We start from the raw sequence: 16,458 nt of genomic DNA on the forward strand, positions 1-16,458 counted from the left end.
ATAATTCAATCCAGTACAGTACTTTATAATCATTTGGGGATGTTTAAAGAACCACTGGTGCACCACCCTCAATGATTCTGATTTAATTACTCTGAGAAAGGAACCAAGGCATTGGTATGTCTTTAAAACTCCTTGGCTGATTCTAATGTACAGCAGAGTTGAGAACTATGTATTTATGATCTATAAAAATTACCTACCTCAGACTAATTGATGATCTTTTTTCTTTTGTTTACTTTTAATTGACAAATAATAATTGTGTATATTTATGGGGTACAGTGTGATTTTTTGATATATGTATACACTGTAGAAAGATTCAATCAAGCTGTTTAACATTAATCACCTCACCAACCTATTTTTATGGTGAGAACATTAAAAATCTATTCTTTTAACAATTTTGAAATATACAATACATTAACTGTGTTCACCAGATAGCGCAATATATCCCTAAAACTTATTCCTCCAGTCTATTTGAAACTTTGGACCCTGTGGTTAACATCTTCCCTTTCTCCATTTCTTCTCCCACCCCCCTCCACCTCCACCTGGCCCCCGCCTCTGGTAACCACCTTTATGCTCTCTGTTTCTAGGAGATCAACTTTTTTAGATTCCTGGAGGGCATTATGCTAAGTGAAATAAGCCAGGCACAGAAAGACAAATACTGGTATGATCTCACTAAAAAAGTTGATCTTATAGAAATAGAGAGTAGAAAGGTGATTAATGATCTTTTGATGGGGAAAAAAGGCAGTCTGTAAACCATGCTAGGCATAGGAGATAGAATGGCAACTGATATACAGCTCTACCCTTAAAAACAAGACAGATATGTAAGATAAACAAATACGGTAAAATGAAAGACTAATGACAATAAACATTTAAAAAACGTGATAGACAAAAGGCAAAAGGGAATGAATGAAACTGGAGTTAAACAAAGAATGGACAGGAGAGTAGGAGAATGGGTTGGATAAGAGAGAGTGTTACAGGGGTTAAGAAGAGTAGCAGGGTAGTTTAAATGTTATGAGCAGTATTAATGAGCAAGAGTGTGTAGTTGAGGGGAGAGTTGTTCAGTAAGGGAATAGGGATTTGTGATATCATTTCCTTCTCGGTGTTGATGTTGGAAGACAAAACTATTGGGGTCAATTTGTCTTGTTTTTTTTTTTTTCATGTTTACACATTTAGTTCCAAGTTAGAGAAACTGAGATGTAATTTTTAAAAAGACTATAAATGTAAACCTATAAAGATGAAAATTCTATTGCAAACCAAATTATATATTACTTGCTGGTAATGTGTGGTTTTGTATATTGCCATTTTGTATATTATTCTTCCTACCTTTTACAAAGTAGCATTCAGCTGGCATACCGAAATAATAAACCTTTTAAAATCCTGAGATTTTTCAAGCTGTATTGCATAACACATATTGAGATGATATCATCAATTGTTTTGGGTTTTGGCAGGGAGGGGCTATTATTTAATTAGGAATCCTCGCATGTTAGAGCTGAAAGAGACCTTAAATAAAATCGAGTGATACTATAACTATGAAAGAGCTTGGTAACATGCAAACTGTTTTCTAGGTGCAAGGTAATATCATGTTATGCAAACTTTCCTTGCTTATGTATGAATAAACTGAAACTCATAAAGGTAAAGTGAGTTTTTTCAGTCATATGGCTAGTATTAGGCAGGACTAGAAATCAAGTATCTTTATACTGGTTTACTCTTTGTTTGCTACAGAGCAAATTCTTAGAAAAATATAACTAACTGGCATAAAAATAAGTAGAAACCCCAAATAGCTCTCTAACTATTAAGGGAATTGAATCAGAGGTTTAAAATTTTCCCATAAAGAAAATATCAGGCACACATTATTTTACAGGTAAATTTTACCAAATATTTGAGGAATGTATTATTACAAGCTATTCTAGAGAATAGACTAAGAGGACATACTCTCTAACTTATTTTTTGCTACCAATATAACCTTGATAATTAAAACCAAAGAATAATATGAAAGAGGAAAATTATAGAATATATTTAGCAATGAACATATATACAGATATTCTGAATAAAATATTAGCAAACTGAATTAATTTATATGTAAAAAAAAAAGGATCTTGCACTATGACCATGTTGCATTTTCCCCCAGCAATACGAAGTTGGCTTTACATATAAAAATGTGTCACTCACCACACTAATAGATTAAAGAAAATAATGATCGTCTTAATAGGCACAAGAAAAGTGTTTGTTAAAATTTTACACCAATTAATTAATTTTAAAAAGAAAATAGCTAGAGAAGGAACCTTCCTTAACTTGATAAAGGATATTTACAAGCACAGAGCAAAACAGCAAACACAGTTCTTAATGGAGAAAATTTAAAAACACTCCTTTTTAAAATGGGGGACATGGATGCCTCCTATTGCAACTGTTTCTGTTTAATGTTTTACTGGCTGTCCCAGCCAGTATGAGAAGACAAAATGCATCAAAGGTATTAGGATTTTAAAGAAAAACATAAAACTCTCATTATTTACAAATTAAATTATTTTCTACACTGAAACTTCATAAACACAAAGAATTACAAATAATAAGATATGTGTAAAACTAAGTATGAGATCAATTCAAAGCCAACGTATTTTGTACACTCCAATAATAAAAACTTAGAAATTATAAATTTATTTATTTATTTTTATTTATTTATTTGTTTGTTTGTTTTGCTATTTTTTTTTAAATTTTATTTTGTCAGTATACAATGTGGTTGATTATTATGGCCAATTACTGAAACCTCCCTCCCTCCTCCCTCTCCCCCCTCCCTCCCAACAATGTCCTTTCTGTTTGCTTGTCGTATCAAATTCAAGGAATTGTAATTGTTGTGTCTTCTTCCCTCCTGGTTTTTTGTGTATTTGTTTATTTATTTTTAGCTCCCACAAATAAGTGAGAACATGTGATATTTCTCTTTCTGTGCCTGACTTGTTTCACTTAATATAATTCTCTCTAGGTCCATCCATGTTGTTGCAAATGCCAGTATTTCATCCTTTTTTATAGCAGAGTAGTATTCCATTGTGTAGATATACCACATTTTCCATATCCATTCATCTGATGATGGACATTTGGCCTGGTTACAACTCTTAGCTATTGTAAAGAGTGCTGCAGTGAACACTGGGGAACAGGTATACCTTCGACTTGATGATTTCCATTCCTCTGGGTATATTCCCAGCAGTGGGATAGCTGGGTCATATGGTAGATCTATCTGCAATTGTTTGAGGAACCTCCATACCATTTTCCATAGAGGCTGCACCATTTTGCAGTCCCACCAGTAATGTATGAGAGTTCCTTTTTCTCCACAACCTTGCCAGCATTTATTATTCACAGTCTTTTGGATATTAACCATCCTAACTGGGGTGAGATGGTATCTCAGTGTGGTTTTGATTTGCATTTCCCGAATACTGAATGATGTTGAGCATTTTTTCATATGTCTGTTGGCCATTCGTATATCTTCCTTTGAGAAATGCCTATTTAGCTTTTTGCCCATTTTTTAATTGGGTTCCTTGTTTTTTTCTTGTAAAGTTTTTCAGTTCCTTGTATATTCTGGATATTAATGCTTTGTCAGATGTATATTTTGCAAATATTTTCTCCCAATCTGTTGGTTGTCTTTTAACTCTGTTAATTATTTCTTTTGCTGTGCAGAAGCTTTTTAGTTTGATATAATCCCATTTGTTTATTTTTCCTTTGGTTGCCCGTGCTTTTGGGGTCGTATTCATGAAGTTGTGTCCAGTCCTACTTCCTGAAGTGTTTCTCCTGTTTTCTTTAAGAAGTTTTATTGTTTCAGGGTGTATATTTAATTCTTTAATCCATTGTGAGTTGACTTTAGTATATGGTGAGAGGTATGGGTCTAGTTTCATTCTCCTGCATATTGATATCCAGTTATCCAAGCACTATTTGAAGAGGCAGTCTCTTACCCAGTGTACATGCTTGGTGCCTTTGGCAAAGATCAGATGGCTGTACTTGTGTGGGTTGATTTCTGGATTCTCTATTCTATTCCATTGATCAGTGTGTCTGTTTTTATGGCAGTACCATGCTGTTTTGGTTATTATAGCTTTGTAGTATAGTTTAAATTCAGGTAGTGTTATGCCTCCAGCTTTATTTTTTTTGCTCAGCATTGCTTCAGCTATGTGTGGTCTTTTGTTATTCCATATAAATGTCTGGATTGTTTTTTCCATTTCTGAGAAAAATGTCATTGGAATTTTGATAGGGATTGAATTGAATTTGTATATGACCTTGGGTAGTATGGACATTTATCATTTTAAATTATAACTTTATAATTATAATTTTATAATTATAATTATAATTTTAAAAACATCATTTGCATTGTCAGTAATAACTATAGGGTATCCAGAAATAAATCTGACAGAAGATATGTAAGACTTATTTGGAGATGATTATGACACATTGTTGAAAGACATTTAAAAAGCCTGAAATAAATGGAGAAATATCCCATATTGATAGGTAGGAGGTCAATCTCAATTTCATAAATATGTCAAGTCCCCCCGATTTGATCAATAGATTCAGTGCTATTTCATCAGATTTTTTTCTAGCACTGACAAACTGATTCTAAAATTCATATGGAAGCACATAAATGCCAATAATAGCCAAGACATAGCTGAAGAAAATGAATAGGGAGCTAAAGAAGGAGTGAGGATTTGTCCTACAAATATATAGAATTATTATAATGCTATAGTATTTATGACAATGTGGTATTGGCCCAAGTATAGACAAGTTGACCAGTGAACAATGCAGAGCCGAGATATAACACTCTACATATAAAACTTTGATATATGGCAGATGTGCTATACGGATCATCAAGGAAGGAGGAACCATTCAGTAAATATTATTGAGATAATTTTTATAGATGAGAAAAATGACATTGTTTTCCTATTGCATCCCATATAAAAATCAATTCCAGATATGTCAAATACTTAAATGTGGAAGGCAAAACTTTTAGAAGAACTTATAGATAGTAACTCAGAATTTGACCTTGGGATAAGGAAGGACTTCTTGGATAAGACACAGGAAATAGTAGCCATAAAAGAAGTATTAAGAAACCTAACCACATTGAAAATTAAGTATTCGTGTCCATCAAAAGACACCATAAAAAGAATGATAAATCAAGCCACAAACTGGATGAAAATATTTGCAACTACATAATCAACAAATAATTAATATCCAAAATATGAATAACTCCTGCATATAAACAAGAAAAAGGCAAATAATCTAATAGAAAAATGGGCAAAAGATGTAAAGAGGTGTTTCACAGAAGAGGATACATGTATGAACCATAAGTATGTAAAATAGTTGTAATAGCAAAAAACTGGGAATAATCCAGATGTCCATCAACAAAATAATGGATAAATAAAATGTAGTATATTCACACACTAAAATATTATTAAACTGTGGAAATGAAAATAAAACCATGCAGCTACATGAATTTTAGTAATATAATGTAGAGTGAAAAAAGGAGCCCTAGAATATCATACATGGTATGATCCCATTCATATAAAGTTTAAAAACAAAGCCAAACAGTATTTGTTTGGGAAAAAATACGTAAGTGGTAAAATCGGGTTTTTTGTTTGTTTGTTTGTTTTTTTAAGTTAAGGACTTGGAAAAATACAAAAGTCAAGGTATGGTTAACCTTTGGTGGGGATATAAGTAGATGTGATAATGGAGATAGAAGAGCATTGATAATGATCTAGTGCTTGATTTTAGTGGTGGACTCAAAAGTATTCTATTATTTTGCTATGTAATTTATGCACATGTGTATTCTTTGGTATGTATCAAATATTATATTAAAGTAATATATTTGATTTTTAGAAATCTGTCTGAACCTTCGAGATCCTCCAACTAATATAATCATCATTCCAGAAAGGCAGGTGAAATCAGAATGGAGATTGCCAATATTAAATCACCGATTTGTCACAAGGTAAAATCATTTTTTGTAAAATGTCTTAAATATTAATTTTCAGTGTTAGTTACTGAAAAATAATGCATTGTAATTTGCTCAAAATATACCCAAAGTTATGCTATAGTAATGATGTAGATATACATTTTCACAATCACAGTTGTAGAATACTTTTTACTGTTTGAAGATACAATATCTGTTTAATAATTTTGCTTTTTTTAGATCAGAACTAGATGATATACCAGAAAATCATATCTGCGATGTTATTGGAATTTTAGTTTTTGTAGGAAGAGTCCAGCGGTCAAAAAAGAAAGGTAAGTTTTTAAAATTGAGAATCTTAAAAAGCATTTCAATGAATAGTTCTGTGTTCAAATGTAATCAGTTACCTTCATTTATTTTAATGTCCTGTCCATATAGAAAACCGTGAAGATTTTTGGTCTTATCGCTGGATTCACATTGCTGACGGGACTTCAGAGCAACCATTTATAGTGGAACTGTTTTCTACATCTCAGCCAGAAATCTTTGAAAATATCTACCCAAGTACTCAATTCTTAGTATTTTTATCTTTTTATTTTTGGAAGTAGGGGCATTAACTTAGTTAGCTAACTTTTAGAAGTAGCATGATGTTGAGTTAGCAATTTAAGCAACATGTGTAAATTGTTTTGGTATTAATGTTGTATTTGGTATAAGAGATACTAACCACTGCTGGTTGTCTGTTTAGAATTAACTTGGAATTGAAACCGGTTTTCCTAGAAAAGAGGTGCTCTTATCAATTCTCATTGTTAGAATTTCACACTTTAAAAAAAGTTTGTTTCAGTAAAACTAAAACACGAGTAGTCAATTCCCTTTGTTTCCATTTGGAAATTGACTAAGTAGACCCCATTAAAGATGCCGAAGACTTTACTAATGTGGCATTAACTTGTAGAGAATTGGCAGACTATGTAAGATTAAATTTTTTAACATATCTGAGTAGAATTGAACCTCACCCCAACTTTTGGGGGATGGGACAGAAAGAGTTTTGACCATAACCAAGGCATTGGCTTCCAAGATGAGTGGGCTATGACCTCTCATATAACTTCTCTAAGGGCACAAATGATTGGCAGTGATAACCTCTGGTGATTCCATTACCATGTTTTGGGTGGGTTTTATGGCCAGGCCCCTCTGTTTGTAGCCACTTTAAATAACAAGTTGACATAAATTTTGGATGAAGATTTCTTAAAGAAACTTTGCCAAGTATGTATGTCTATTTCTTGTGATAGTGTGAAATGTGTCTTTCTAAGAAAGGTATGTACAGACCTTGGTGAGATTTATTCTAGTACAGTAGTTGACAACAGTCACAATTTATTTTCTTTTGATCAAGAGCGAAGGAAAAACCCATTAACTAAATGGTGAGTATTAAGGGGGCTTCAGGCCCATGAAGGGGAGTATGACCAAGAGTTTTCTGGAAAAATATCACAATCCTTAGATAATACAGCATCTTTTTCACTTTTGATTAAGGAAAGGGAAGAACTAAGGGGAATTAATATTGTGTGTTTACTATGTACCAGATGTTTATAGATGTTACCTCATTTTGTAATCCCAGTTACCCTTTAAAGAGCTGATGTTACAAGTTCTCAGGTGAGACAGCAAAGATCCAGAAGTGTCAAGTAATTTCTTGGATGTTAAACAGCTAGAAGGTGTTAGATCTGACTTTCAGATCTTTAATGACCATGAAATTAGAATTAGAAGTTTCTTTATCTTTTTTTAATATTTATCTTATTGTAGTAAAACACTTAATATGTGACTCACCCTCTTAACAGCTCTTAGAGGTCTCTTTAATATTCCTTTATCAACATATTTAGCCATTGATATCCATATGTTGTAAAGTTTATGAAATAAAGGAAAAAAGATAATTCTTAGCATTTGAACAGATTTTATTTATCTTCATTGGCACAGAACAGAGAACTAGTAAGCTATATCAAGTCAATTTATAGTTATGCTCTAGAGAAATTTTTATTCTCAAGTGAAAACTTACTTTGTGTGATTATGAGAATTTACATTTATTTCTTAATCTCCTAGTTTTTAGTACCATAATTATTTTGGCATGTAATCAGTTAAAATTTAAAATGACATTGAATTATTGAAATTTAATAACTAAGTAACTAAAAAACATTCGATAGCTTTTGAAAGTAGTTGAAGTCTGAAAACATTATAATTTCATTTTCAGGAATTCTTTTTAGCTATCAAGTTAGCATGGTGAAAAGAAAATAAATAGATGAGATAAGCCCTGTCACTGAGCCTTAAAGTCTAATTAAAATAAATACCCGGGGTTTTCAAAAACTTCATGGAAAGATTTGTATTATCTTTCAAATCTGTTTTTCCATGACATTTTTGAAGTACTCTTGTACATGAGATATATAAAACAGTTGCATAAGCAAATATAAATTAATACTGTATAGCCCTATCTGGTGGAAGAAGTGGAAGTAATTCAGGGGGCATTGATAATCACTTGGTTAATCAGTGAAAGTATCATGGAAAAACTAAGCATTTTCTCTGTAGGAAATAACTTTTTGGGGGGGTGTCATGAATAATTTTACTTTAATTATTTTTTATTTATTTATTTTAATTTATCAATATACAATGTAGTTGATTTTTATGTCCCTTTATGAATTCCTCCTTTTGCCCCCCTCCCTCTCTCCTCTTCTCACCCTCATCAACATCATATCTGTTCACTTATTTTAACAAGTTCAAGGAATTATTGTAATTGTTGTGTCTTCCCCACCTGCCCTGTTTGTTTGTTTGTGTATTTATTTATTTATTTTTATTAGTTCCTACATATAAGTGAGAACATGTGGTGTTTCTCTTTCTCTGCCTGGCTTGTTTCACTTAACATAATTTTCTCTTAAGTCCATTCATGTTATTGTAAATGGTAGTATTTCATTCTTTTTTACAGCAGAGTAGTATTCCACAGTGTAGATATACCACATTTTCCTTATCCACTCATCCAATGACGGGCATTTATGTTGGTTCCAAATCTTGGCTGTTGTAAATAGTGCTGCAGTAAACATGGGAGTACAGGTATCCCTTCAACATGAAGATTTCCATTCCTTTGGGTATATTCCCAGCAGTATGTTAGCTGGGTCATGTGGTAGATCTATCTGTAATTGTTTGAGGAACCTCCGTACCATTTTTCATAAAGGCTGCACCATTTTGCAGCCCCACCAACAGTGTTGGAGGGTTCCTTTTTCTCTGCATCCTTATCAGCATTTATTATTCTCTATCATTTGCATATCAGCCATCCTAACTGGAGTGAGATGATATCTCAAAGTGGTTTTGATTTGCTTTTCCCAAATGCTGAGTGACATTGAGCATTTTTTCATGTGTCTGTTGGCCATTTGTATATCTGCCTTAGAGAAATGCCTATTCAGGTCCTTTGCCCATTTTTTAATTGGGTTACTTGTTTTTTTGCTGTTGAGTTCCTTGTATATTCTGAATATTAAACCTTTGTCAGATGTTTGTCTTGCAAATATTTTTTTTCCACTCTTTTGGTTGTCTTCTTGCTCTGTTAATTGTTTCTTTTGCTGTGCAGAAGCTTTTTAGTGTGATATAATCCCATTTGTTTATTTTTTCATTTGGTTGCCTCTGCTTTTTGTGTTCTATTCATAAAGTCTATGCCCAAACCTACTTCCTGAAGTGTTTCCCCTATGTTTTCTTTAAGGAGTTTTATTGTTTCAGGATGTATATTTAATTCTTTAACCCATTTTGAGTTGATTTTGGTATATGGTGAGAGGTACGGGTCTAGTTTCATTCTTCTACATATGAATGTCCAATTTTCCCAGCACCATTTACTGAAGATGCACTCTCTTACCCAGTGTATATTCTTGTTGCCTTTGTCAAAGGCAGTAGGTGTATGTGCTGATTTCTGGATTCTCTATTCTGTTTCATTGGTCCCTGTGGTTTTTTTTTTGTCAGTACCATGCTGTTTTGGTTGCTATAGCTTTGTAGCATACTTTAAGGTCAGGTAGTGTTATGCCTCCAGCTTTTTTTTCTTTTTTTTTTTTTTTTTTGCCTTGGGATTGCATTGGTTATTTGTGGTCTTTTGTTATTCCATATATGTCGGGTCTGCCACTGGCCGACCTGAACAGCCCTAGCCTCGTTCCTTTCGGTGGGCAAGCAAATGGCCCGGGATTCCTCTTTCCCTCCTGTCCCCTTTTGAAGGAGACGGGGGAAGAGAGCCATGAAGAGAGGTGAGCACAACCGCCGGCCCCCCAAAAACAGCCCGATTAAAGGACACTCAGACACGGTGGGGGTTCTGTCGAGCAGTTCCATTTATTATCACACAAGCACTTGATTTTATAGGCAGATAGGGAGGGGAGGTTTTAACATAATCCAATCAGCTTAAAGGTCAAGGGCATGCATCCTGTCTCAGTGCCTAGCTATTGCAACCACGCAGTGGTCACGAGTGCAGAAGCACGTATTTGGCCAATAAGGGCTAAGGCAAGGTTCCCGCAGACACTCCCACCCTACTTCCTCCCGGTGCCGTCTTAGCCTGCCACGTTGATACACCCTTGTGGGCCCATAATGGCGCCACTTGTAATGTCACTTAAGGTGGTGTTAGTTTTTAAAGCCCAACACATATAAAAGGTAGAATTTTTTTTTTCCATTTCTGTGAGGAATGTCATTGGAATTTTGATGAGGATTGTGTTGAATCTGTAGATCACTTTGGGTAATATGGACATATTCACTATGTTAATTCTTCCAATCCAAGAGCATGGGCTATCTTTCCATCTTGTTGCATTCTCTTTAATTTCTCTCAACAGTGGTTTGTAGTTCTCATCATAGAGATTTTTCACATCCTTGGTTGACTTTATTCCTATGTTTTTTGTTTGTTTGTTTTGTGTTTTTTGGTGACTATTGTAAATGGGCTCGCTTTCTTGATTTCTTTTTCTGCTAGTTCATTGTTGGAGTATTAAAATGCTACTGATGTTTGCGTGTTGATTTTGTACCTTGCAACTTTGCTGAAATCATTTATCAGCTCTTAGAGGTTTTTTATAGAGTTTTTAGGCTGTTCTATAGGATGGCTAATATCCAAAAGACTGTGAATGATAAATGCTGGCAAGGTTGCGGAGAAAAAGGAACTCTCATACACTGTTGGTGCGACTGCAAAATGGTGCAGCCTCAATAGAAAAATGGTATGGAGGTTCCTCAAACAATTGCAGATAGATCTTGCATATGACTCAGCTATCCCACTGCTGGGAATATACCCAGAGGAATGGAAATCATCAAGTTGAAGGGATACCTGTTCCCCAATGTTCATCACAGCACTCTTTACAATAGCCAAGAGTTGTAACCCACCCAAATGTCCATCATCAGATGAGTGGATATGGAAAATGTGATATATCTACACAATGGAATACTACTCAGCTGTAAAAAAGAATGAAATACTGCCATTTGCAATGACATGGATGGACCTAGAGAGAATTATATTAAGTGAAACAAGTCAGGCACAGAAAGAGAAATACCACATGTTCTCACTTATTGGTGGGAGCTAAAAATAAATAAATAAATACACAAAAAACTGGGTGGGGAGAGAGAAAAAAACACAACAATTACAATTCCTTGAAGTTGATACGATAAGCAAACAGAAAGGATATTGTTGGGAGGGAGGAGGGAGAGGGAGGAGGGAGAAGGAGGAGGGAGGGAGGTTTCGGTAATTGGCCACAATAATCAACCACATTGTATTTTGACAAAAGAAAATAAAATAAGAAAATTAAAAAATTAAAGTTTAAGAAGCATTGTGTTAGAAACCGATCTTTGTATGTGAGCCTTGGAATGCAAAAGTAATTTCATAAGTGTTTTCATTTTCTACAGTGACATATTTTGTGTGTACACAGCTGAAAGTTGTCAGAAATGACACTCGGATACCTAAACTGCTTTACCTTACCACTACAAATGAAAGTCGAGTGTTTATTACTGGTGAGTAATTTCTTCGTATATAATTTATTAATAGTGTAATATATTTTGTCTTCACTAGAACTCTTAGCACATGTTAACTTTTACATTATAATATTCAAGAATATATTAACAAAGAATATTTGGCCTATGAAGTATGTTGCTTCTACATTATTTATATTGAGTCAGTGATTTTGTGACTTGCTGGAGAAATGTGTTTATGTCCTTGGGTTAACTTTATTCCCTGTTTGATGTAGAATGTAGATAATTATAAATTGCTTGATAGATTGAAGACTATTAGGCCAGATACAGCAAAACAGATACACTTAAGAATATTTTAAAATACTAAATAAAACAAAACTGTGTGTCAAATTTTGTCCCCAATTTGCACATTTTATTTATATAGCAAGATGAGTCTTACTTCTTGCCTATAAGTACAAGATTTTTCTATATTCTCCCCAATAACAGAGTCAAAACAATAAAGGTAAAAGTTTCCAAATGAGAGAGTGAGGAAATAGTGTAGACTGGGGTGTTTACCAGAATGCTACCATACTGATCATTAAGAAATTTGTCAAAAACAGAGTCCTAGGAAAGGTGTAGCATACGTCTTTGTCAATATTTTATAAATACTAGTAATATCAGATGTAAATATGGCACATTTAAGTATGCTTTAAGAACAGGAATTTAAATGCTATTTAAATATTTAAATGCTATTTATTTATATTCACAGGCAGTTTAGTTCAAACATGATGCCATACTTTTAGGTTAATGTGTGATTTGAAAAACATTGTTTTTCAAAAGATGCCACCCATTTGGATAGTTAGAAAAATCCAGGTTATTTGTTTTTCTTCTTTCTGTGGTTTTTAGCATCCTGTAGACAGCTACAGTTTAGTTTACTTAAACTCTAATATGTCTGATTTCCTTCTTAAGATTTATTTACTGTCTTTGGATAAATATCTGCTACATAGTGAATAAGTGAACTTGACTTTTTTTCTTGGTCATAAAAGAGACTGTTTAATATTAAACCATTTTTATTAAAAAAATCTTATGCAGTTATTACAGTGACCTTTTTATTTCTTGTTTTTTATGCTTTACCCTTCGTGCAAGGAGGTCATAGAGGCCAGCCGTATACCTACGAATCCAAGGTAAAAAACTTTATTCAGTGGATTAAAACAAAGACTGATTCTGAGGGAGTGAAGAATACTGTTATTGGTGGATATTATCCCTATCCACCAGTGCCGGAGACATTTTCCAAGTATAGTAGTTCTGTTAAAGGTACTAATATAATTGCCGGTCCTTCATAGGTTTATATGCTGTTCGTATGGTATGTGCCATTTCAGTTAGTCATCTTTATTCTTTTATGAGAGCAAGCCAAAGTGTAGCAACACTCACTGATAATAATTTTGTTTTAATGCAGACCTAAAAATACATGTTATGCCTCCTAAAGGTTAGTTTTGATTTTATTATGGTGGAAGAAAAGAGAGAATGTAGAAGATGACTGACTGGAGATAATATCTTAATTTAATGTCATTGAGATCAGATCTGACCTTGGTAGATTGCAACTCCTATGACATTATGTAGAAAGACTAAAGATAACTAAAAGAGACACTGGGAAGTTTGATACACAGACACTGACAACTGTATTATGCTAGTCTTGTGGAATGATATATATCATGTATAACATAATTGAGTTCTACCTTTAAATAAAAAATGACACCAAAATAAATGAGATGCTGAATTTGGAATTGAAGTACTGATGAGAGGCCTAAGATTAATTTACTTTTTAGTAGAATGAATATACAAGAGTACTTCAGAAAGTTCATGGAAAGATTCATATTATCTTTTAATTCCATTTTTCAATGAACTTTTGGAAATACTCTCATATGACAGTTGAAAAGTTTAAGATAAGCAATGTCTTTTTTTTAAAGGTATGATATAGTTACACAGTTTTGGGAAAAAAGAGAAACGTTGAAATGCCAAACTGTTGTCATCTAAATATTGGCATCCTCTTGTACATCATAATGCTAGCAATATGTAGAATATGGTTGAAATAATTAAAATGTGTTTTTCTATGCAGTGGCTAGGTAACACTTTATAGTTTGAAATATGATATATAATTTATATTCAGTATGCAAAATTTCTGTTGCAAATGAAGACTCCAGACTGGAAGCCTGTATCACAATTTAACTGATAAGTGCATTTTGCCTATTTTACAAAAATTACATAAGGGGATGCCAAATATAAGCACAGAGTCTCACAAAATTAAGTTTTAAGTTAATGTTGCAAGTTTATAATTTCATGTTGTGAAATTACATTGCAAATCTAATTCTTATTTTTATCATTTCAGTTCTTTAAAACTTACATTTTCCTTGGAATTACTCTTTTGCAGTTGAGTCGCTCTTGACAGCTCTAAGTGAAGTGAGGAAGGAGATTGAAGGCTTGCAGTATAGGGAACAAAAGCGCATTGCAATTCAGGGGATAATTACTGTTATAAAGTATATTCCCCCGAGTGGTGCAACTGAGAGTGCCTCAGCATCAGAAACACTCCGGGTATGGTGCCAGAGAATTAATAGTATATCTCAGAAAGTACTGTGATCATAATTACAACTGGTACCTTGTACATTTTATTCAGAATGTACATGTATTTTGACTTTTAATGATATTAACCTAAGAGAAAAAATACATTTTAGTTTTTTGTTTGTTTCTTTTTTCTGTCATTTATTTTGGAGCAGACTAGGGTAATATCTGCAGCTTCTGTTATTTCCCAAGACCCTTAAAACTTGGCATCTTGTTTTTCTTCCTGCATAATTTTAGCTTATCATGAATGTCTTAAACTTCCGGGTAGCATATATGACTACATTGTTTTCCTATCTTTTGTCCAGGCTAGAACTACAGGAAAGCTTCCGCGGGAAGTTTTTTCCTTTATATCTGACATGGTAGTTTCACCCACGTTCTATAAGAGACAGCAATAACTCTTATAGGATAAATGGTCTAACAGAAGAGGCCAATTCTGGAATCTAGGCACAATCAGGCAAATAAGTTGGTTTTTTTCCACGAGTTTATTTTTTACAAACTGTGTCTAGGATTATTACTATTCATACAAAAATAAATATTTTATCCAATTTTTCAGTTGTACTAGTATAAGGAAGACTTTATCTTCCTTTTAAAAAATATTTTAATAGGTAGATTTAATCATCTTTATAAAAGCACTGTTAAGATTGCAAAGTTTTGCCACCATGTTAAGATTATGAAAAATGGGTAAACTAAAAGTATAGTCTTTGAAGCGAGAAATAATTGTTGTGAATTAATCTAAAATGTTTTCTCTGAATTGTTGGTTTAGAATGCTAACCAACCCTCCACATCCCAAGCAGCTAGAAGAGAAAGTGAAAGTCAGAAAAGAGATGGTCAACAGCATCAAGATGACAGGCCTATGAGTTCTCAGTGTTTTCAAACTACATCTGCATGTTTGTGTCCAAGCAAGAAAAAAATAATTCTTCAAGGCCCATATGCTAAACCGTAAGTCATTTGTATTAAGTACAGTATATGCAAAGCATGTTTTTTTCTTTTGATTCATCTCTACCCTGTAAAATAAGCAATTATGATAATAACTGTATTAGTTTGCTAGGGCTGCCATAACAAAGTACCACAAGTGAGTGGCTTAAACAGAAATTCATTGTCTCACAGTTCTGGAGGCTAGAGTCCCAAGATCAAGGTGTCGACAAGGTTGGTTCCTTCTGAGGACTGTGAGGAAGAATCTGTTCCCTGATTTTCACCTAGCTTCTGCTGGATTTCTGGCAATCTTTGGCATTTCTTGACTTGTAGAAGCATCACCCCACCTCTGCCTTCATCTTCACATGGAGTTCTCCCTGTGTTTTTGTCTGTGTCCAAATTTCCCCTTTATATAAGGACACCAGTCATATTGGATTAGGGGCCCATCCTACTCCATATGACCTCATCTTAACCAGTTACGTCTGCAACCTATTTCCAAATAAAGTCATATTTTGAGGTACTGAGGGTTAAGACTTCAGCATGTGAACTTCATCATCAACCCGTAACAGTCTGCCCTCTGGCTCCCAAAATTCATATTATTCTCACTTGCAAAATACATTTATCCCATCACAACATCCCCAAAAGTCTTAAAGCATACCAGCATCAAGTCTACTCCAAAATCTCATCTAAATCTTATCTAAATCATGTATGGATGAGACTCAGGGTGATTCATCCTGGGGCAAAATTTTTCTCCATCTGTAAACCTTTGAAATCAGACAACAAGTTATCTGTTCAAAATACAATGGCAGGACAGGCATAGGTTAGACATTCCCATCCTGAAAGGGAGAAATTGGAAGGGGCAAGGGTGTGACAGGTCACAAGCAACTTCAAATCTAGCAGGGCAAATTCAGTTAGATTTTAAGGCTCAGTGTTATCCTCTCTGGCTTGATGCTGTGTCCTCTGGGCCCACCAAAGTAGAAGCCCCACCCTGTCAGCCCTGGGTCATGGCCCCACACTCTGGAGCCAAAAAGATAGCCTCACCCTCTGGAATTGGAAAGCCAGGCCTGCCTTCTGGAATCAAGGAAGTGGCTTGACCCTCAGGGTCATTC

General features: G+C 34.1%; 1 protein-coding gene across 2 annotated transcripts in view; it reads left to right on the forward strand.

The window, feature by feature from the left end:
- Nucleotides 1–16,458, forward strand: part of RADX (RPA1 related single stranded DNA binding protein, X-linked) — a 76,488-nt gene that overhangs the window by 12,812 nt on the left and 47,218 nt on the right. The window contains exons 4-10 of one of the 2 annotated variants that reach the window (XM_063084393.1): nt 5,842–5,950; nt 6,152–6,243; nt 6,347–6,469; nt 11,780–11,884; nt 12,971–13,135; nt 14,250–14,410; nt 15,201–15,376. In XM_063084393.1, coding sequence (XP_062940463.1) covers nt 5,842–5,950; nt 6,152–6,243; nt 6,347–6,469; nt 11,780–11,884; nt 12,971–13,135; nt 14,250–14,410; nt 15,201–15,376 — 931 coding nt within the window. The remainder of the gene's footprint in view (nt 1–5,841; nt 5,951–6,151; nt 6,244–6,346; nt 6,470–11,779; nt 11,885–12,970; nt 13,136–14,249; nt 14,411–15,200; nt 15,377–16,458) is intronic. The other variant, XM_063084394.1, reaches the window with a different exon arrangement.

This window comes from Cynocephalus volans, chromosome X, assembly GCF_027409185.1.
Source record: "Cynocephalus volans isolate mCynVol1 chromosome X, mCynVol1.pri, whole genome shotgun sequence".
In the NCBI taxonomy this organism is placed as follows: Eukaryota; Metazoa; Chordata; class Mammalia; order Dermoptera; family Cynocephalidae; genus Cynocephalus; species Cynocephalus volans.